Consider the following 24,136-nt stretch of genomic DNA (forward strand, 5'->3'; position numbering starts at 1 on the left):
ACGTGAGCATAGCGGCTGAAGACAATACTTCAGTGCATGCTTATAATAAACAGAACAATATTGTGCGTTGGAGTTGACTCTAATATAGTTGTTATAGTCATCTTTCTTGGTGTGAACAGGCCTTGAGACTCTGCGCGCCTATGAGAGTAAGGCCTTATTAATACAAAGGGAAGAAAGAAAAAGAGACAAATTATACAAATAAATCAGAAATACAGCCCAAGAAATCAGCGCAAAATATTTTTAGTTTTAAGAATTATTGGTTCAGCATTATCTATTTTATTAAGAGGCATTATCTGTAAATAACTTCCTGAATGAGATGCCCTTTCTGTCCGATTTGTGTTGTTGTACTCACGTGTCCTTGCGTGCGCGTAGGTGCTCGAAGGCCAGCAGGCCGCGGGAGTTGAGTGACATGAGCACTTGAGGACCCTCAACGATGTCCAGCCGAAAGGGCTGAGCACTTACGATGAGCCGCTGCTCCTTCCCACCCAGAGACAACACCAGACTATTCTCATCCTGAGACACCACAGACAGCCTGAAGACACACACACACACACAAGACATTCAGCTGTTAGAACAGCATAGCTCAATGATGATAATTCATATGATGGCGACAAAGGGGGAAAACTGACCCAAATTATAATATGCAAATTGGAACCGTATAGTGGTTGACTGAGAACGGCTGTTTTCTATTTGAATATAGTTTAAAACATGAAAGAGTCAGAAAGCTCTCGGATTTCATCAAAAAGATCTTCATTGTGTTCCAAAGATGAAAGAAGGTCTGACCGAATTTTCCTTTTTGGGTGAACTAACCCAAATAATATAATAATAATTATTGAAAATTGTTAAACATTATAGGGTTAGTTCAGCCAAAAATGAAAATTAGCCCATTATTTACTCACCCTCAAGCCATCCTAGGTGTACATGACTTTCTTCTTTCAGACGAACACAATCAGAGTTATATTAAAAAATGTCCTGGCTCTTCTAAGCTGTCTAATGGCAGCCCAAAATTTTTTTTGTAAGGTGAATATGAACGGCGGTCTGGCAGAAGCTAGATATTTTACTGTTAAATATTAATATTTTTCTTACACAAACGCATTGCTTCGCTTCAGAAGGCCTTTATTAACCCCCCGGAGCCATGTGAAGAACTTTTATAATGGATGGATGCACTTTTTTGGGCTTCAAATTTTGGGCTCCCATTCACTGCCATTATTTATCACTCCCATTCACTGCTTGGACTAGCCAGGACATTTTTGATATAACTCCCATTGTATTCATCTGAAAGAAGAATGTCATACACCTAGGATGACTTGAGGATGAGTAAATCATGGGCTAGTTTTCATTTTTGGGTTAACTATCCCTTTAAAGGGGTGGTAAACCACGATTTCACTATTCTAACTTTAGCTAGCGTGTAATGTTGCTGCTTGAGCATAAACAACATCTGCAAAGTTACAACGTTCAAAGTTTAAAGCAAAGGGAGATATTTGCTTTTAAAGAAATCAGTTTCTAAGAACTACAGCAAACGGCCAGTAGGCGACTACACACATTCCTCCAGGGTTGGTGACATCACCAGGCTCAATATTTACATAAACCCCTCCTCCGAGAATATGAAATAAAGGGGGGTGAGGCCATTTTGTATCGCGGCGCTGTTGTGGTATAGTTAGGCTGGAGTGGTGTTGCCGCGATGCCGAGGAAACGCTGTTATTTTCATCCGGATTGCAGGTCTGGGGTACTTGCTCTGTTCAGCCTTCCTTGGGACGGGGGTGCGTTGCAGAGCGTTTAACATACAGCATGTTATATGTACGTGTGTATGAGACAGCGGGGAACAGGCGCGCGCGGAGCCGCTGCACATCTCACGGAGGGAAACTTCCACCATCTTCGCGAGTTCAATACAGGATATGCACAACGTCATCTGTGTGAAAAGAACACTGCCGGTGCGTGGATGCATGACGCGCGCGCTTCACATTTCACGGAGGACAACTTCCACAATGTTCGCGAGTTCAATTCAGGAATCACACAACGGCTTGTCCTGAAAGCTGGATTTACAAACAGAAGCTGTTTACGGGCCACAACCTGTAAGTCTGATTTATATTTCATCGATGTGTTTTCCTGTATTAGGTTGTAGCGAGGAAGTAAACAGATGACAATGCTGTTCTGCAAACCAGTCTGTTAAATGCTCATTCATACTTAACGTTATCCGACGAACACCTAACGTTACAAACACTAACGTTAAAATCTCAACAGCGAACTTGGCATTAGTGTAAATGATTCTTTGATTAGAGCTTTTATGTATTGTTTATCTACAGGCTTGCTAAACATGGTTCTGTGTGTGATTTGGCTAACTTACTAGTAAAGCCAGTGTTTAGTGTTCCTTTTGTGTTAGTTCTTGCGACAGATATTTGGCTATAATCGTTCTAAAAATACAAAAGTAACAGTGCCATTCAGTAGCGATCACTATAGATCCGCAGTCTTTACTCTTGAGGACTGAACATGTTGAACAGGTTCTGCTCGATCATCTTCACTAAAATGTTCTGGGTCTGATTCGGGCTCAGATTGGTATGGTTTTATTGAAAACATTGTTTCTAATAATGTTACTGCCAAAGCACAGCCTCCAGGTAAGGGGCGTGACGTTTCCGACAAACGTGCACTAGGCGGTTAGCGAATCACAACACACTGGGCCAGCTAACCAATCTGAGCCCATTGCGTAGTTTTGAGGGACTGGCTTCATACAACCCGGAAAGCATCAGACCGTTTTACAAGGAGGACAGAGCAGTGTAGAATAAAGGTCAAATATATGAAAAATAAGGCAATTTTTTTAAAACGAAGCATGAACACATGTTACAGTGCACCCCACAAACACAATCAAGCCTTCAAAAGAATGTGTTTTACCACCCCTTTAAGAAAATTTTATTATTTAAAAAAATGTATTTCCCTGGATGTGACAGGGTGGGCAATAAGGCTGAACAATTTTATCGATTATGCGATCTAAATCGATATTTTTTTCCCCAAGAAAGTATCGAATTTTAAGCCGCGAGTATCGATACGCAAGTCCCATTCAAATCCCCCGCGTTTACCTCCATTTGCGTTGCAGGAAGAGCGATTTGGTCAGCGAGCAGCCAGTGTCGCTGTAGAGCAAGTTACCCGTACTACTAACTTTACACAGACGCCGACCTCTTCCTGTTTACGGAGTCAGAGCGTGGAGATTCAAGAAAATGGCGGCGAATATAAATCCAGCACCTTCATGCTTAAAGGCAGATGTGTGGGAGCACTTTGGATTTAAAAAGAAGAAGGAAAGCGACAACTTAGACCAGGGGTCACCAACTTTTTCAAAGGCTTGTAAGGCTTGTTTCAATAAATGGAACAAATTTTCTCAACACATCTTTGATTCAGTCAGATACATATATTGTGTAATTGATGTTTTTAGTTTTCAGTTCAATTAATTCAATTCAAGTAAATGAAACACTCACAAGATGTCACCAAAATCACTCTGTCCCCTTTAACTCTTTCAGAAAATGATGCAAGTGTATCGAATTATATCGAATCGTATCGTTGGCTGAATATCGTGATATATATACATTGTATCGTGAGCGGAATATCGTGTATCGTATCGTATCATATCATGAGATTAGTGTATCGCTACAGCCCTACTGGGCAAGCTGTCAATCTGGCTCACCCGAAGATCCGCCCCTGCTGTGAAACACTAATCTAGAGAGTAAAAGCCGTTCTGATGATGCAAGTAGTTTTGACTTACGCTTCAGTAAGGGGATCAGAGATGAGTACATCTGGAACCTCGTAACGAGCCTTAAGTGGTTTGAGTTCATTAATCTTCACCCGGGTCATGTTCCCCTGCAGTCTGTACAGCTCAAGCAACAGACGAACCTACAATCAAACACAAGAGTCTCAATTCTCTCACACTTAGTATGCAGCACAACACTGACCACCCACTTTATCAGTAACCTTGGCTCTGGAAAAAAAAATTCCCATTAAAATAAATTTCTGACAAATTCTTCCAAAAAAAAAAAAAGAAAATTGATTCTTTGATGCATTGCGATTTTCTCTTCAAATGGATTTTTTAAGCACTGTCAGACACTGAAAAGCACTTTGTTTCTTTGTTCCCGATTATTACTTTTTACGAAACTATATTAGTTAATAATTCTTAGCATACTATTGAATTTGATTTATTATTCATTTGTAATCAATTTAAAAAGTAACTTTAACTATACAAGTTAATGTAATAAAATGCACAAATAAATTTGATTAGTCAGAAAATGTATTAATCAAGTAAAAAACAAAATATTCATCAAGAATGGTTTCGTGAGGTGCCTAAAATTTCCCAACCCTAAGTTCTATAACTTACAAATGGCATGAAACAGGAATTGCAATCTTTTCTTCCGTAACGTTTATCTGAGTGAAACGGCTTCTCGAACAGTAAAAACATGTAGGGCAGGATTTATTTCAATCATAAAATGATTGGATCATTGTCATTTGCTATTGCTATTGCTGCGATCTCATGAGAGTGACAGGTTGTTGGAATGATTATTGTTCCGACTTCAATGTTTACGGAGGGAACAAGCATTTTAAAAAATAATGATGTGCATGAACAAATAATTTACAAAATACTGCAATATGTTATCAAAAACAAGAATGGTCAATTGAGACTCAAACAACCAACTTTGAGATGAAGTTTGGTATATTTAGTGACCTTGTTGTTGTCATTGATGAGCTGCAGGGTGATTCTGGAGTCGCTCAGCTCCAGCGTGTCCAGCAGAGCTCTGTACGGAGACTGACCTGGCTTCAGCTCCCTCTGACGCCTACAAACATACACACAGAAAACATCAGACATGTGGGCATCAATGTGGGGATGGCTTAAGACTGTAGCCTGGATGCCACCCGAACTTAGCCCCGCCCACAACATTTGAGGTCGGGAAGTACGGTCTGGACTTGACCCGTTGTGGAGCAACAATGCTGGAACCAGAGCTGCTCGGACCAATCAAATTGTCAGGGCAGGCTTTATAAGATGATGGACAGATGATCAACATTAACGCAATCAAAACACGTCACCAAAGAGCGCTTGGGTTGAATTTGTTTACTAAACGGAGAACTTGTTCGTATATGCGTTCACCTGCACTATTTCTCTCATAAATGATGATCGTGTTGGTAAGTACTCTGTGTATCCTTAAATTATTTTACAACACCGGCAAAGATCGTTTACACTCATCTTCTTCTTCTACTTCTTCCAGCGTGCATGCAGTTGAGTTCTGTTGACAACTATGCGTCGCTCCGTTGCTCTGATTGGTTGTTGGTCTATCCAATTGAGTGCAGAGGCATTTTCTTTCCTGGTTCGGTTGAAACACGCCCCATAATCACAGCCCAATGGAGCAGCATCAGACTCATATTCTGACTAGAATCTGTGTATGACGACGTCAGGCTATAAACACAGATGAAAAGGCACAAAAATCTGATATCTGATGAAAAGGCTGTGTCATGTCATTTTTGCCTCAGGACACTGACTCAGCATCAACTGCTTCCAACCATTTATATGGCGTTCTTTCAGGGGAGTCACGCGCCAAGCATAGACAGTAAAAGAAATGGACACAGCGACCCCATAGACTTCAACGCAGAAAAGTGAAGTCAGTTAGAAGCTCTCACTTCCTGATGGCTGATCGCAGCCTCAGACTGAGCTTGATGGCGCAGATGTGACGTGAGCAACCAGTCTGACAGTTGTAAGTCTTCTAGTAGTTGTGCAAAGTCAAATCTGAATCACCGAATCTTGCAGAGACAAAGACCGTGAGCAGGGGCAACTTTTGGTAAGTATTCTGATGAATTATTTTGTAATTTTGCATAGTATTTATTTACTTTAAAATTTAAAGCCAGTACGCCATTTTAAGATAATGCATCTCTTCTATATGGGGATGTACATAATTTCTCTACAGTGCGAAAGAGTCGCGTGGTTATGATGCAATCGTTAGCCTATTTTTACAAAAACGGCTTCTACGGGGCGAAAGTTGAAGATACAAGGTAATGGAGCCTTGTATACATTGTCGTGTTTCTTTAGAAATAAACAATGGACAAATGGAGTCTTTAAACGCCTCAGATGTAAAGTTATTCGCTGTCAAAGTGATGCCAAAATTAATGGGAGTCAATGGGATGCTAACAGCAGGTGATGGTTTGGTTAGCAATTGCTGCCCCTATGGAAGATACACTTTCCGGGTGCTGGATTACCCCCTTGGCTCCAAGCAACTACCATTGAAAATAAAGCTGCAAGCAGCATTTATCAGGGTTCAAGCGTTTTAAGGCCTTTACATGCGTAAAATGGTATTAAGTTTTATTTAGCAAGCCTGTAACCACCTAGATCAGAGATGGAAAAGACCATTTACAGCCAATACAGGTAATTTACCAAGGAAATGTGTGGTTTTTAAACATTTTTAACTGTTATAGCGCCACCTATGGCCTGATCTCCATAAAAGTTTGCATGTTTCTTTAGAATCATATGTCACGTGCACTTACTTTCGTGGCGTCTCAAGTTCTGCGTAAAACAAAATATTTTCAGATGGCTGCCGTGTTTTTCAAGATATGCAAATGTCCTCACAATAATAATAATCTTTATTTTCTATAGCGCCTTTAAATGTACATCTCAAATCGCATTGAATGTGCAATCAAAACCATTCAAAATAAAACTTATTTAAATGTTTATTTAAAAGCTAGCCTTTTTTTTTATTTAGATGTAAAAATGCTAAGAGATTTTTCCTTCATGGCATAGACAATCATGGCAGCTTCGACAAAGACACTGCCTGCCAGTTTTCAAGTCAATCGGACTGACTGTAGCGTAGCTATAGCCGTTTCCGTGCTTCATTTTATAGCACCACCAAGTGGCCGGACGCCATGTCCTTTTTCATGTAACCACAGATAAAGCCCATTCACAGGTGTACCAAGGTGGTTAAGCGAATGTTAGAGCGGCAATCAAATCCGAGGCAGGCATTTTGTTTGTCGCAAAAAACTATTTAGGTGTTATTAGCGATTTCACTCTTTTGATCGCTGTAGCGCCATCGTCAGGCCGATTGGGGCGAGCCATGATGACGTTGTAGATGGTGAGGGGACTACCATCATTCAAAGTTTCAACTCTCTACGACTTACGGTTTGATCTGCCCGATCACGTTCAGGGCAGAATGTTGATTTAATTTTTTTTATTATTATTTATTTTTTTATTTAACAGGGCCAATGCAGTCAAACATAGTTACAATACAATTACTGCAACCGATGCGCAGCATATAGAGTTTATAGCTAATTCTAATTCTCAACTCCTGTCCCTGGTTGGGCTTTTGTAAATACATTATAAAACATATACATGCAAGCAGGGCTTAAAAACGGAAAAAAATATCAATCGGTTCACTCCGAGCAGAATCGATATTATAGCGTTTCCGTTTTTGCGTTCCTCAATAAACATTACGGTTCCGAAAACGGTTTGATTTGAAAAAATACCGGTTAATAACGTTATTTTAATTTAGCCTATACAAATATGTATAAATAGACTTATTTTTTACTCAATAATAATAATAATAATAATAATAATAATAATAATAATACGCATGGTAATTAAACTTGAATATTTATTTCATAACATTTTTAAAACCACAACAGAATTACCTGCATTAATTACAAAGCATAAACAGCGGACCTGTTTTAATGGAGCGTTAGACAATCGAAAGTGGCCATCTTATGCCGAATTCTTTTCAGAAGAGTGATAACATTCTTTGTACATAACTTTTTTTCAACACGACTTGTTTTAAAAATCGCATGAATAAAGAATAAATAAACTGGATAATCATTGCACTTTTAATGCACCGTCAACTGGTAATTTCAAAGCAAACACTGCGCAACACGTCCTTGCATCACATAGGCTAATCAAATTCAGTCAGCTAATAAAGCTTGATCATTTAATGCAATATAACATACCATTTAATACGAAGCATCAACCTTCTAAATAGAAAACATTGACCTGTCCTGTATTGGCAATCTGAAAGTCTATAGGAAAAATGTTTGATAGATGCTATAGCCTACTTGGATAGGCTTAAACGGAATCCATAAACTAGCCTAAATCAGACTATTTGATCTTAAAGTCCGTACTGCTTATTTAAACATACGAAAAGAATGTCCTCCAATACCTGCGCTTTCATTGTAGACCTCAGCGGGGAAAGAAATGTACTTGAGGCATGAAAATGCGCACTCACACTGACTTGCGTTACCGGTAGATTCATAGATGATGGTGCGCGGGCATCTCACTCACGCTTGATCCGTCAACGTCACATGCTGGACTACTCTATTCATGATTGGTCACTGCCAAATTAAAATATTAAAAGAACGATAAAATAACGTTATTAACCGGTTAATGGCCATTTCAAATGAACGTTTCTGTTCAGAACGATTCAAATTGATTTTGATTTCGTTTTCGTTCCTCTTAAAATTTCGATCGTTTCCGGTTTTCGTTTTCGTTCCTTGAACCGGTTCAGAGCCCTGCATGCAAGTATAAAAAAATTCACATTTCTACACACTCACTCACAAGAAGAGAAAAAAAACCCACAAGATTAATATTTAAAAATGGTTACAGTTTTGGTTTGTCTTTAGCCATAACTTAAACCTAGAAGTTAACTTTTTTAAGTCAGATATAGTCTTAAGGTCAGATGGTAATGAATTCCATAGCTCACAGCTCTTGACAGAAAAGGCTGTCTGAGCGAAGTTTGTCCTGCAGTACGCTATTATGCAGTTATGATTTGAAGTGCTTCTAGTAACTCTTTTGCTGTTCTGTATTTTGAACAAATTTACTAAGTGGCTCGGGTGCTAAATTATGGATACATTTAAAAATACATTTTAGAAAACAAAATCACTAAAGCTTCCAAAGCTTAGTAAATTGTATTTCTAGAGGATATGACAATGATGATGGCGGATTGGCTTTCTATCCATAATTTGTATTGCTTGATTATAGAGTGAACCAATGTGCTTCGTTGCAGACGGAGCTGCTTGTGCCCAAACTGTCATGCAGTATGAGATATGTAAAAAAAACTATAGCATGCATGTACAGCAGGGCTGCCTGCTTTGGTATGTAGTGTCTGATTAATTTAAAACAGTTAAGATTGCTTTGTATTATTTTAGAGATTTTCTTTATATGTTTAGTAAATTTTAAGTTGAAGATCTAAGACCAATCCAAGATATTTAAATTCTGTGACAGAGTCAATTTTCTCATTTTGCAAGTTAATTTTGAATCTTTCGTTTAGATCAAGTTTCTTCAGTGATTTAGCATTAAGCTTTGTATCAGTAGAAACCCCGTAGTATATTCCAATTATGGTACTTTCCCCCCTCACATCCCCCTGAGACGAGCGAATTATGCATTTTATTTCTGGAAAAAATCCTCCGATGACGCAAATGTCGTCATTTTGCGTCATCGGAGGATTTTTTAGCCAGAGCCTAAAGACTTCAGCCACTAGATGGAGCTGTTCCGCATGTTTTCAACCCGCCCACAGGGGAGGGATCTCATCTCACTCACAGAATGTAAATGCACACAGCTCGGACTCTGGCATTCATAACGGAGCCGAGCAGAGAAAGTGAGTGTTTCAACTTTTCAATGAATTCCTATGAAAGTATAGCTTCCATATGCGATCTGAGAACGCGCCAGACTGGACACGCGCTGTAAATGAGGGCTTACCTCAGCTTACGTGATGAATGAAATCTGACTCCTGCTGCGTTTGTCTCGTGACTTTCGTTCGGCTCACTCACACGTTATTGAAAAGACACGTTCAGTTTTTAAATGTAGTATTTAATTCTCTAACTGAACAAAATGATTGTATTACTATAAAAATGAAACCGACGTTGGGGTGGAGCCACGAAGCAAGTGCATTCTGGGAGTTGTTGTCTTTCATCCCCATGAGACAAAAAATACATTCTGTCTTTTCACAGTCTAGAAGGCACCAAATTCAAAAATAATTTCACATTTCTACTACATAAATGACCCAGTTTAAATACAAAGCGTAATGCTAAATCACTGAAGTAACCCTTTAACAGAAAAACACATGGAAACTGTCTTTGTAAGATTTAGCACCAACTGGTTTTGATTGAGCCACTGTCTGACATCAGCCATACATGTAGACAGTACATCAGCAGCCAGCTCTGGTGATTTTGCAGGTGCATAAAGTATCAAAATTCATAATAGTGTGTAGAGCAGGGGTTTTCAAACTTGGGTCCCCGGGTTCCTCCAGAAGGTTCTAAGGGGTCCCCAGAAAATTTCAGAAAATAAAAAGACAAAGCAAAAATGGATAAAGTCGACCTAAAATTTCATTTCTACATGTTTCTCTCCTTTCTTGCCGTATACATTCCAGAATTGTATATGTTTGCTTTGTATCTTTAGCTTGTTGTTCTCTCTATAGTCCCCTTTATCTCACTCACTGGGGTTGTAAGGCAGTTTTCTTAACACAGTACGTAAGCTGCTTGCATACATTTATTGTGAAATTTGCCTATATAAATGATTTTTAATTGAAAATGTTCTTCTTCAGGTTTATACCTCCGACATTAGCCAAATTAAGTTGGGAAACAATATGTTTTATTTATAATGTCACCCTTACTATTTATCGAACAGTTTAAATGTTTTTTCGTACATAAAAATAGATGGATTTTAGGAAGGGGGTCCCTCATAAAGGTTAATCATATTTGGGGGTCCTTGGCATCATAAAGTTTGAAAACCCTTGGTGTGTAGAGCACTGGAAAGTAATGCTGTGAAGTTTCATTAACCACTCTTCCTATAGGGGGCGCGTGCTGGCTCAGTAGGTTCAATCCTCTATTGTGTAACGATGCTTTTGTCTTAACATTTGAGAGATGTGTAAACTACAAAGTACAACGATCCACGTGTATTAATTCCAATGATTGGTAACAAATATGAAAGCAAAGGAAAAGGTCCTAGATTATTTTTAACAACGGTATAATCACAAACCACTGTGATTGGTCCATCCTGAGAAGTGCGTAGAAAAGTAACACGTATCGCATGAGAACATGATCGCACACACATGTTTATTCGTCTTATTTTGAGTGGACTCATACTCACTTGCAGAAGGCGCTCTGCTCGCATGTTTTAAAGTTGCTTCGGTCCACGGCCTGAGCGCTCAGACACACCAGCAGAATCAGCACCAAACTGAAAGACAATACCGTACATTCACAAAGGATACATTACTGTAACCTGTGTGGACACAATTGCTCACGCCATTAACTTATATCAACCCCAGACAAACAGTTTACTGTAAATAAAACTATGAATTAATCTCTGAACCATGGTACCACAACAGCAGTCTTTTGTATGCAATAATGGCAGCGATTTCTGACATCGTGAGGAATAACTCACAAAGACTATAAAGCGATTTTAAGCATTCAAATAGCTCGGAATATAAAAAAGAGCATTTCAAACGGCTGAGCCTTTGATTTTATTTACATATAATCCTATTACCCTGCCTGAGCAATACAATACCTGTCACAGGAAGCCGCCATCTTGCCTCCGTGTGAACTTTGCCCTCCGCGCGCTCGCGTCCAGTCGGTTCGTGTCGTGCACGTGCACTTTTCAGTAGATGAGCTTGTGTACAATCGTATTTTGACTGCGCCAATCACGGGGGGAAAAAAATGTTTACCCTCATTTAAACAAAGTGTGCAACAGCAATACATTTATTTCAAGAATGTGTTCGCGCTGTAGTTAGTCGGGGCTTCATCAGTTGTCTGAATAATATTAAAACTTAAATAAAAATTACACTGAGAAACCTCATAGAATACACACTGAATTGATAACATGCACCACGAAATAATAATAATAAAATAAGGTTATGTGCCTGCGCTGTCACGTGATACCCGTTACTTTTTCCTACGCTGCTCAGGGAAGTCGTTTGTGATCACTGAATACTTCAATATTTTATTTATTCGTGTTATATACAGATGGTTGAAGTCATTTTACATTTGTATATCACTAATCTTAGTTTTCTTCTATTTTACCTTTGTGTATATATGTTTCCGGCGGCACAACAAAGACACAGTGTTGTTAAATCGGGTTTCATTCACAAACGAAATCTGTAGCCTATATAATTTCTTACTAGTGCATAATAAAACAAACAGGACATAATTAAATAATAACAGTAGTAGAAATAATAATAATAAATAGCAATACCAACGAATAAATGAACATAATTCCATCAATCTTTTTATCAATACAAATCTGGACATTTAACTATTAATTTGACATATGTTTTTGTAAAAAAGTGTATTTAAAAAAACAGTAAATTTGTTTTTATAACTGAAATATGCTATTTTTTTTATTTATTTTTTTTTATATTTGAGCGCAACCGCCATTTTGCATTTGTCACGTTTGCCACCGGAGTCGATTTTTATTTATTTTTATTGGATTTATCACAGATATAATCACAAATGTAAACAACCCTTTTGACAACACCATAAATCATACAAAAAAATAAAAATAAAAATAAAAAGATCAATGCAAAACAAAATGGATAAAGGGCCAAGGGTTCGGAGTCGTCAGATGATTGGACCTTTCAACGCGGAAATGACGACACAGCTGCTATAAAATAACGCGAGTGGCGGTTTTCGTTCTCTCTACAGTCGCTCTCGGATGAAGGCAGACTCAGCACTGGTATGTGAACCCATGAATCTCACTATTTGAGACGCGTAGTAGCTTCGATAACACGTTATTCTGTATGACTAACCTCCATTCTTGGCATGCTCGCGGTGTTTAGTACGCTTGTGTGTATGTATGGAGGAAGACTAGACCCAGTGCAATGTCTTCGGTACCAGCATGTTTCCCATCGGCTGGTTCTATCCTCAATCACTGGAACACGCTCTCGTTCTACTTAAAGTTAATTCGAGTAGTGCTTTCTCTCTTCTAGATATTATACCTGATACTTATTTTAATCGTAAGTTGTCCTTATCCTTCACAGGCTACATGCTTCTCCTCGTGGCTCCAGTGTTCGGGATCTACTGAAGTCAAGCTAACTTACCTCTGAGGTTCCAGGAATCTGGCTTGTGTTCGGTCTGATTAGTTGCTCTTTAGTTAATCTACTGTATGATAAATAACATTTGCTCTATGATTGTTTTGAAGTTGAAATGTCTTAAACTTGTTTTGAATAGTTTATGTTAGTGCAGCAACCCTATTTGTGCTTTGTTTATTTGCTCTCACATGAGAAATACTGTAGAATATTAAAGTAAAATTACTCTAGTAAATACTGTACTGTTTGAGCTATGCTACTGTAAAATATTATAGCATTTGCCACAGCATACTGTAGTAAAGGGTCAGTTCACCCAAAAATGAAAATGTAATTTATTACTGGCCCTCAAGCCGTTCATCTTCAGAACACAAATGAAGATATTTTTGTTGAAATCTGAAGGCTCAGTGAGGCCTGCATAGGCATCAATGTAATTTACACTCGATCCATTAATGTACTAAAAATATTTAAATCAGTCCATCTGAGTACAGTGAATTAATATTATAAAGCCACGAGAATTTAAAATACTCGTCGCTTTAGAATATGTATACCACTGTACTCACATGGACTGATTTAAATGTTATTGCTGGCTATGCAGGCCTCACTGAGCCTTCAGATTTCAACACAAATATCTTGGTGTTCCCAAGATGACCGGAGGTGTTGAGGGTGTGTAATTGCATTATTTAAATTTTTGGGTGAACTAACCCTTTTAACTAGTTAATTGTTAAATTAAAAAAAAAATGTATATGACGTTTGCTTGGTTGTGATATTTGTTTTTGTAATTACATTTTTGCCAGTGAAATAGCCTTAGATGCTAACATGGTACTATAGTAATCTAATTCTTAAACCATAGTAAACACTGAGGTATACTTGTTACTGTAGTGTGGTTCAAACACAAGTGGGTTTTTTCCTTATGTGGGCTGAAAGTGGGACCCAGCTGCTGGATGTGTTTTTGTATCTTACAGAGTAATATTTTCTAATAAACGATGACTCTAATCTTTGGTCTGTTCTTTACGTGTTTTTTTTGGGGGTGGGGGGATTAATTTTCAGTGACCGGTGGTGTCCATTTGTTATTTAAATGGATAGTGACAACTAATTGTTGGGTGAACTTAATCACACATGTTCTGAGTCTGAATGTTGGTAACCAAACATTTGATGGACCCCATTTAGTTTATTTTACTTTAGGAAATCAATGGCTACGGTTACCAACATTCTTTAAAATCTTTTGTTCAATGGAATTAACTCATACAGGTTAAGAACAAGAGTAAGTAAATGACAGCATTTTCATTCTTGGGTGAACTATCCCTTAAGCTGTACTTTAAATACCAAAATTTGTGTTCTGTGAAATGAAAGTAATTTGTGCATAAATTTACACTTGTCAATCTGTTTGAAAATTCATGCGTACCAAAGGCTAGAAGTTTCTAAAAAATATAGCATTTTAATGTTAAATGTGTAAACTTGTGTTAATACATGCAATGAAACTGGGTAGACGAGTAGTAATTTTTGTAAAACCTACTGAAGAAACTGCACTTGTGGTGATTGAGAAAATAAAAGGGGTCCCTAACTTTAAATTTGATGTAAATGTGTCCTATGGTGTGACAAAGTTTTAAGAATATAGGGCTGTCATCCCAAAGGACAACACAAATTAACACTTATAATGGTTACAAAGTTTATTCTTGCGATTCTGAGACGCACATGTCATGGGCTTCACAGTACTGGGGTCCTGATTTACCAGAGGACATGGGTCCTACCAAGGTTATTATAGTTTTGCATTTTTAAATTAGTTTATTTTATCGTTTTCAGTTTTGCTACAAATTTCGGTTTAGTTTTAGTTTTTATCAATTGTTTTAGTTTAGTTTTTATTTTGTAAACACATTTCTATTTAGTTTTTATACGTTTTAGTAATTATAGTTTAGCAGAGTTACCAGAACAAAGTGTAGAGATGAAGTGTTAATTTCAGCAAAGTTTAATGTTTGCACAGATTAGAGTTTACTCTTATGCACACATCTTACTAATAAAAATAAAATAATGGAATACAGATTGTTTTATTTAATGCCATGTCAGCATCTAAGGCTATATTCATGGCAAAAAATCAATTACAAAAATACAAATATCATCTAAATACAATAAAACCAAGCTAACAAACACAAGTCGTATACAAGATTTTTTTAAATCAACTTATGATGAAAAAAAATCCTTTTCATGCATATCGTAATCTTACAAAATAAGTTCTAAAGTGAAATAACTTGATAAAAGAGCATTCTTGTTTTAACCCAGGACAGTCCAACACATGTTTAACGGAGGGGGGAATCTTAAAAACATGCAGTTGGGTCTTCACCCTTAAGAGTCAAACTAGAGTCCTACGCTTTTAGAAATATATGGATGAAATGGTCATTTACTAAAATGGATTTATTTTAATAAAAGTTGTAATTTACTGAACCATGCTGGAGACCGTCACTGTCACCATAAGACAATTTTGAGATTTGGCTCAAAAATTAAAAATATCCAAAGACAAAGACAAAGCAGTTTTATATCAACAGGTCCATGTAAGCTAGTTCTTTATTAATTTCCAAAAGTTGTAAATCTCAACCCCGGTTTCACAGACAAGGCTTAAGCTAGTCCTGGACTAAAATGCATGTTTGAGCTGTTTTAACTGAAAGCAACTTGCACTGACATATCTTAAAATATATGTTTTAGTGCCATTGTTTTCTCTCAAGATGCACATCAGTAATGTTTTTTCCTAAGGCACATTTATAAAAGCTATTAAATGTCCAAATTGACCTAAGGCCTAATCCTGGCTCAATCTAAACCTTGTCTGTGAAACCAGCGGCCTAGACCATGAAGCCGGTTTAGGTGACTAGCCAGGTATGTTTCAGTTTAGATTTTGGCCCACCTGTGTTTTAGGCACTGTTAAAAAGGCCCATTGTAAATGTATTTTGATTTTGTGTCTGTGAGCACAATCAGCCAATGCCAGAGCGCGCTGTCTATCAAAGCAGCGACGCAAAAGACGGTGAGCTCCGCCCATCTCCAGCAGGTGGCGCTGATGAGTGCTAGTAAATAGCTCAGCATGGATGGAGTGATTGTGTCAAACGGACTCGATGCTTGCTTCACATTTGATGTGCGCGTATATAATATGAACAAGTGAGTTGATTTATGTGCTTCAGCTCATGTGAACTGTTTGATGAACTGAATGTATGTTTGGTTGATGATAGCCCTTGTTTAACCCTCTATGGTAGCCTACGCAATATGATTTCAATGAGGAAAAAATTATTTGTGGTGTTTTTCCTGCTTAAAATAGGACACTATTACAATAGCAATAAACACTTTCATAAATTTTTTATTTATTTATATTTTAAAAGTTTGTTTAACGGACAAATTTAAACATTTGACATTTTCATGTACAAAAAAGAAATATATTTATTGAAAACATCGATTTCTTTAACCAGACACCTGAACAAACACATTTATCCAGTTTATAATGTATTACAAATTTCATATTTAATAAAAAGTAACATTTCAAATTCAGCTGTTGCTCTCAGGCAACATTGTACCATTGTGGAACACAAGTATTACCAAACTATCTCATCAAGTTATCATATCAAGTTATCATATCCATCTTCATCCTCATCTCCATCTTCGATCTCTCCCTGCCAGATTGTCATGACCTCATCTTCCTCATCACATGACACCTCACCCTCATCAGTTGTGTTTTATACCTTTTTTGTGCTATAGAAAACGTGCAGATCATAATATATGCAGTTATAGTATGTGAATTAATAATCTTATACGTGCATTACAAAATCATGGAAAAATGCAAATACATTTAGAGAATTTTAACTCTTTTCCTTAAAAATATACTATATTTGTATCCAATCTAGTGTGTCTGGCCTTATGCGATTCCATTATGGTACAATGTTGCCTTGAGGCAACACACAGTTTTTTGTTATTAACTCTAAAACATTTGATAATATATAATGTAAACTTCTTGAAAATACTTCTTTACTTACCAGTGAATGTGACTCATATTTTTTGTGGGTGATTAACTGGACGGAAACTAGTGAAAAATACACTTTTCATTGGAGAAAATATGGAGCCATGTGACCTGTGCACATGTGCTGAAACAGGACACAAAATGGACCCCTGTGGGTCATGTGACCAATTTTTTTGCACTTTCATTGATTAGTATTTGAGTTCTTCTTCCCTAAAATAGGTTTGACCAATAAATTGGTGTTTCATTGTATTAAAAATAAACTAAAATAGACAATGTTGCCTGGAGGAAACACCGTATCATAGAGGGTTAAGGATACTTTACATTGAAGTAGTGCTTGATTTGTGTTCATGTATTCACATGATGTTGCTTTATTGTTCATGGAAGTGTTTCTGCTACCTCTCAATGCATTTATCTAGTTAATTAATTATTCCTCTTATATTATATTGATAATTGTATTGTATGCTTCGTTTTAAAACACACACACACACACACTGTGTGTGAATTAATTATCTTTAAACATTTTATTACTAACACTTAATGCATAAACTTTTAATTGGTTTGATTTGATACCTCCTATTTGTGACTATCTTGCAATTGATCATGCTTGAGTCACAGACTTCAACATTCAGCAAAACACAACAATGGTAACAAGGTTTTTTTTTATTTTTTTTTATTACAATTTTATTTGCTGTCGTTATTGGGGTTATACTGACAAAAGACCGCACATAAAATGGTAAAATAAAGCCAAACATGGTAAAACAAAGCAATTTATTCATGCCACAATGCACTCTGGAGGTACACGTCCTCAGGTCACAGATATAATTAATTTGACAACTTAAATGGTTTAACAACAACTTGATGCAATTAAGTTATGCTTGCTTAATTGAATTAAGGCAACGAGTTTGCACAATTGAATTAAGTAAACTGAACATTTGTTCTTATGGTGAAAGGTCACTACATGGCAAATTTACAAAATTGTCTGGCTTTTAGCAATGCATATATAATGTAGAGAGAGATCAGGCATAACATTACGATCCTAATATTGGGTTGGTTCACCTTTTGCTGCCAAAACAGCCCTGACCCGTCAAGGCATGGACTCCACTAGACCCTGAAGGTGTGCTGTGGTGTCTGGCACCAAGATGTTAGCAGCAGATCCTTTAAGTCCTGTTAGTTGCGAGGTGGGGCCTCCATGGATCGGACTTGTTTGTTCAGCACATCCCACAGATGCTCGATTGGATTGAGATCTGGGGAATTTGGAGGCCGAGTCAACGCCTCAAACTCGTTGTTGTGCTCCTTAAACCATTCCTGGATCATTTGTGCTTTGTGGCGGCGCATTATCTGCTGAAAGAGCCACAGCCACCAGGGAATACGGTTTCCATGAAAGAGTGTACATGGTCTGCAAAAATGCTTAGGTAGGTGGTACATGTCAAAGCAACATCCACATGGATGGAGGACCCAAGGTTTCCCAGCAGAACATTGCCCAAAGCATCACTGCCTTCTTCCCATAGTGCACCTGGTGCCATGTGTTCCCCAGGTAAGCCACGCACACTTTTGATAGACACTGACCACTGCAGACCGGGAACAGTTTTGGAGATGCTCTGACCCAGTCGTCTAGCCATCACAATTTGGCCCTTGTCAAACTCGCTCAAATCCTTACGCTTGCACATTTTTCCTGCTTCTAACACATCAACTATGAGAACAAAATGTTCACTTGTAACCCTGAGTTTATTCAACTACCATCATGGTACTGGCCCCAAAGATCTATCATAAAAATGCTTGATTTTCTATTGCAGGTGATATTCGTTGTTTTGCTCAAACAATTTGGTGCTTTGATATTAATCTCTCAAACGATCAGCAGTAGCAACTCAAAATGTGGCTATGCTTTTTATTGTATTCGTTTTGTAAAAGCAATGTGCATTGCACTTTGTCCCCATAACAGTGAATAAAGACTAAAAAAAGAAATGTTGCAATGATCTTGGTTGACAGCACATGTCTAGTGAAAATGCAAACTCAGTGCAGTGCATTACAGCATGCATGGTTTAATGTATATTTCAGTCATTGTGGTTCTTTGTTAAATACTTACAAGGCTACTAAACTTTATCTGTATCATATTCAAGCATTAAGTTCAACCTCAAGCCTAAACTGTTTATAACTTTTGTTGTAATTGGAAAATGTCCCTGATTTAAAGCTATGAGGACATCCCATATATTTAAACGGGTTTATGATCTATTATTCTGAGACCAAAAAGTTCAATATGCCAAGAGGGCTTACTTGTCCAATAAACATTAATGGGTTCTTCAATTGATAATAAATGCAGTGGTGACGTTTCTGTTGTGATGGGATGATGAGAAATGCATACTACAAAATAACTTTAATGATGGTATGCATTTGTTTCAATCTCCAAATACAACTGAGCATAAAAGGGAATGAATACATGTGCTATATATATGTGTGTGTGTGTGTGTGTGTGTGTGTGTTATGTATTACAAATCATACATATTACAGATCAAGCAAAAAAAAGTGTGTGTGTGTGTATATATATATATATATATATATATATATATATATATATATATATATATATATATATATATATATATATATATATATATATATATATATATATATATATATATATATATATATATATATATATATATATATATAGACATAGTCTATATATTCTTTATTATTTTTTTATTGTGTTTTTCCTTGTAATTCCACTAGGAGGCACAGTTTTCACCTGTGGCTTTACATCTGGGTGTTTCTTACCCTCTTAAAAATAATTCAGTGGCTAAGTAAACATCACAGTAATAATTGACTTTATTAACTTAATATCTCTGAATATCATTTAATTGATGGTTTGAGTTGAACATACCAAAATAATTGACAACAAATCCAACAGCTAATTTTGTCTCAAATTTACAGTTATATTTAAGTTTTCTTTTCTTTTTCGCTAAAAGAATTTTGTATTTGAATAACCAATTATTTATTTAAAATATACTTAATATATTTGTGAAATTTCTATCAAAGTATTTGAGAATGGAGAATTAAATAGATCTGTTTTAAGAACCACAAATATTACTTGATTCAAATCAAGATTATTCATATTTAACCAACACTGAAGAAGTGTATATGCCATTAGCTGTAACAGTGTTGGGCAAGTTACTCACGTAACATGTTTTAAATATATATAATATATTCCAAACTAGTAACCGTTCAAACTAACTGACCGTTAGTGTAACAATGTTTTTGAAATATATATATATATAATATATTCCAAACTTGGTGACCATCCAAACTAACTGACCGTTAGTGTAACAATGTTTTTGAAATATATATATATATAATATATTCCAAACTTAGTGACTGTCCAAACTAACTGACCGTTAGTGTAACAATGTTTTTGAAATATGTGTATATATAATATATATATAATATATTCCAAACTTGGTGACCGTCCAAACTAACTGACCGTTAGTGTAACATGTTTTAAATATATATAATATAGGCTATTCCAATTTAGTGACCGTCCAAACTAACTGGCCGTTAGTGTAACAATGTTTTTGAAATATGTGTGTATATATATATATATATATATTCCAAACTTAGTACCCATCCAAACTGACCGTTAGTGTAAAAATGTTTTAAATTAATGCAGAATAAGAGCACTATTAACAGCTTAGGCCTACAACGTTATGGGCATTGTAAAGTTTATGGGCATCAAAAGTTTTTATTTTTATTTTGGTATTATTTATTGGGAAACACCAGCCGTTTGAATTGTTTTAAAAAAAGAAAAACGAACAACCAAAGCGTGGGAAAGACATCTGACCTTCATTCCCTGGCCACAATAAGGTTTATTGTGTAAAAAAATTCACGCGTCTCTGGTTCAAACGGATGTAAATGCGCGTGCCAGTCGTTGAGTCGTGTGGACCCGACACTTGCGAGACCAAATCCTGAGGCCAAGACGTGTTAAACCAGGCAACAGTTCAGCCTTTTGTCCAGTCATTAGCATTGCTCAGATGTCCAGGAGTCTTTCCCCTGCTTTTTAACATCAATTAGTAAAGGACATTTGCAGTTGCAAAATAGTAGTAAAGAAGACGTTTAAACCTAAATGTATCTTTGCATGCTGCTCTTCTCATTATATATATATATATATATATATATATATATATATATATATATATATATATATATATATATATAGGCCTATATATATATATATATATATATATATATATATATATATATATATATATATATATATATATATATATATATATATATATATATATATATATATATATATATATATATATATATATATATATATATATATATATATATATATATATATATGCACACCATTTGATGCATCTGTGATTTGATACAAATTGTAGCCCATAACGAGTAAAAGACTCGTGGGTCAGACTGTGATGTCAACACTAGCCCTTAAGAAAATAAACCATGCGGTTTTACTACAAATAAAACCAAAAAACCATGGTTATTGTAGTAAAACCATGGTAACCGCAAATTAACCATGGTTTTGCTTCTCTAACCACAGTTTAACCATGGTATTTGTACTAAAACTCTAGTCATATCAATGGTATTCAAATTTTTACTATAATAAAACCATGGTTGATTTTCGTAAGGGAGTAAATCTTTGTTTAGGCGGATGTCTAAGGTGCCAAGGCACGTGGCGGCCGTTCGCACTGTTTATTGATGAGCAGAGGAAGCCGAGGTGTGTGAACAGAAGTCTTGTGGAAGTGTGCCAGCTCTCCGGCGCCTCACACACTCGCGTTTGGTCGCGCGCACTTCAAAGGCCTCGACGATCAAAGGACGATCAACTTTAAATGTGCGGCGCGTGCGCAACGCGATCATTAATGCGAGCATCAACAAATGTAATGTTATTTCAAAGAAAGGGGAGACAGAACACTGGTTCATTTTTTAAAATTTTAATGGTGGAATGCGTTTGCTTCAGTCTCCAAAATATACAACTATAAATCTGAGCGTAAAAAGGGAATGTCACGAATAAATACATGTGCAAAATAGATAAATACATCAGTTATGCATTACAGATGATCATACAACCCAGTACAGATCATGCAGAAAGAAGAAAAAAATCTGTGTAAAAAATATATCGCCATATTTATCATACACTATTTACACATTTTACATTTCCAATGTGATGATGAAATCATGACACATTTTTATTATTTGGGGAAATGAACATGTCTCTCCGCAGCCGAGTTTGGAAAGAGATGCACCATGTCTGGTTATTACACAAGCCCGCTAATTTGAGTCCATTTCTCCGCCTTGATCTCTCTCAAGGCCAAGGCCTCCAGACGGTCTGGCTGACCGGTGCTTGGTGCTGAGAGGCGGCCCGGGCCGTCGCATGCAGTGTGTGGGAGTCTGTGCTTCTGAATGGAAGCCTGTTGGAGTGTGGCACAGTGTTCCTGCAGGCTGACAGAAGTCCTCGCTTGCCGACTGAGCTCTGTGAGTGTGGAACCTGCGCTCTGGAGGAGTTCTGGACTCTGGCAGGCAATCTGAGGCTGGTCGACGGGCAGGGCCGGGTCAGGCGTTGACACAGTGTTGCCGACACGGAGCCTTCCAGCGCACGGGCATCACCGTCGTCCGTCAGGAAACGGGCCGCCTTCTGAAGACACGACGAAAAGCCGTCCATGAACTGGTGCTTCTCTCCTCCTTCCTCATCCTGTGCTTTCTTGGCCTGAGCGACAGAGTTTTGCAAAAACAGGACGGTGTATTCCAGGATCTCTGCTTTCTCTAGTCTCCTTTGAGAAGGACTCTGTGAACACGAGAGGGGAGGATTTAGACCAATCAAACATGCTTAGCAGAAAACATATATTCTAATCATACACTCTATAAAAAAAAAGGTTCTATATGGCACCAAAAATGGTTCTTGGCTCGTAACCAATTTTGGTGCTTCAGTGGTTCTTCAGAGGTTCTTTGACTAAGGTGCTATATAGCACCGCTACCATATACAGAACATGTTAATATATGGTGCTATATAGCACCAAAAGTGGTTCCTCTATGATTACGACAAAGAACCATTTTTTGGTGCCATATAGAACCTTTTTTTTTTACAGTGTATACAAGTACAGTGAAATTACACTCTGAAAAAAAAGGTTCTATATGGCACCAAAAATGGTTCTTGGCTCGTAATCATAGGGGAGCCTTTTTAAGTGCTGTATAGCACCAATTTTGGTGCTTCAGAGGTTCTTCAGCGGTTCTTCTGAGGTTCTTCACCGGTTCTTTGACTATATAGCACCTCTGAAGAACCACTGAAGCACCAAAAGTTGGTGCTATATAGCACTAAAAAAGGTTCCCCTATGATTACGAGCCAAGAACCATTTTTGGTGCCATATAGAACCTTTTTTTTTTGAGTGAGTTGGCATTATGAAAAAGTTCTTACATTGTGCTCGGGGCCTTGCAGGAGAAGACTTCTCAGATTCTCCAAACTCCGATTCATCCGTTCTCTTCTCCGTCTTTCCACCTGAGGCTTCAACAGCTGCAGAAAACAACGACACTAGTGTCAGTGGACAGGTCAGGCTTCACACGCGTGTGCCAGTCTGCAGGGTTAGAATGGGAGATTCATGCACAGAAATGCATATTTACCTTTCTGTCCATTTTAACGGTCTCGGGCTCTCCTTTTAATCTGCTCCGAGCACCAGTGATGATACAATCCAGTAAAGATCCAAGTTCTCTTTTATTAGGGTATGCTGGGAAGAGAGCTGTCCTCGAGGCGCGCACACGACAGTGAGATGCGAGTCTGAAGCTGAGCGCTGGTATTTATAGGCATCCAGGCGCGTGGTGTCAAACCACGCCCACTATCTGTCACAGACTGGAGAGGCGCAAAGCCCTCGTGCAGTTTTTGGACTCAAGCTCGTGAACTGTAATCGCTACTGGGTGCAAAGTTTTGGCTTGCATATTTATTAAAATAACTCCTTATTTTGTTCTGTTGCTGTAGTTGGCTAACATAATCTCCACTGAATTGGTTGAAGACATTCAGGCCGATCTTGGATCAAAAGGGCTGATGGTGGTACACGCTCGCTGACACCTAAACTTCCGCGGGCACGTGTGCGCATGACAAAACAAGTGTCACCCTGACAAT

At 37.4% G+C, this 24,136-nt stretch overlaps 2 protein-coding genes across 4 annotated transcripts in view; both read right to left on the reverse strand.

Moving 5' to 3' along the window:
- The window catches only part of ganaba (glucosidase II alpha subunit a), a 32,817-nt gene extending 21,228 nt beyond the window's left edge, over positions 1 to 11,589 (reverse strand). For 2 of the 3 annotated variants that reach the window (XR_013816395.1, XM_079815467.1), the window contains exons 1-5: positions 11,501 to 11,589; positions 11,084 to 11,170; positions 4,700 to 4,808; positions 3,749 to 3,876; positions 353 to 532 (exon numbers count right to left, since the gene is read on the reverse strand). Coding sequence is in view for 2 of the 3 variants with exons in the window: in XM_079815467.1 (XP_079671593.1) it covers positions 353 to 532; positions 3,749 to 3,876; positions 4,700 to 4,808; positions 11,084 to 11,170; positions 11,501 to 11,520 (524 nt within the window). In the remaining variant the exon portion in view is untranslated. The remainder of the gene's footprint in view (positions 1 to 352; positions 533 to 3,748; positions 3,877 to 4,699; positions 4,809 to 11,083; positions 11,171 to 11,500) is intronic. The other variant, XM_079815468.1, reaches the window with a different exon arrangement.
- A 10,741-nt stretch (positions 11,590 to 22,330) lies between these two features.
- her7 (hairy and enhancer of split related-7) lies at positions 22,331 to 23,652 on the reverse strand (the record flags this gene model as incomplete). The annotated part of the gene is made up of 3 exons (XM_079814247.1): positions 22,331 to 22,810; positions 23,438 to 23,533; positions 23,641 to 23,652. The coding sequence occupies 3 exons, from the start codon at positions 23,650 to 23,652 to the stop codon at positions 22,331 to 22,333; spliced, it is 588 nt and encodes a 195-aa protein (XP_079670373.1).
- Between the last annotated feature and the right edge of the window lie 484 nt (positions 23,653 to 24,136).

Source organism: Gobio gobio (genome assembly GCF_949357685.1).
Source record: "Gobio gobio genome assembly, chromosome: 4".
Taxonomy (NCBI): Eukaryota; Metazoa; Chordata; class Actinopteri; order Cypriniformes; family Gobionidae; genus Gobio; species Gobio gobio.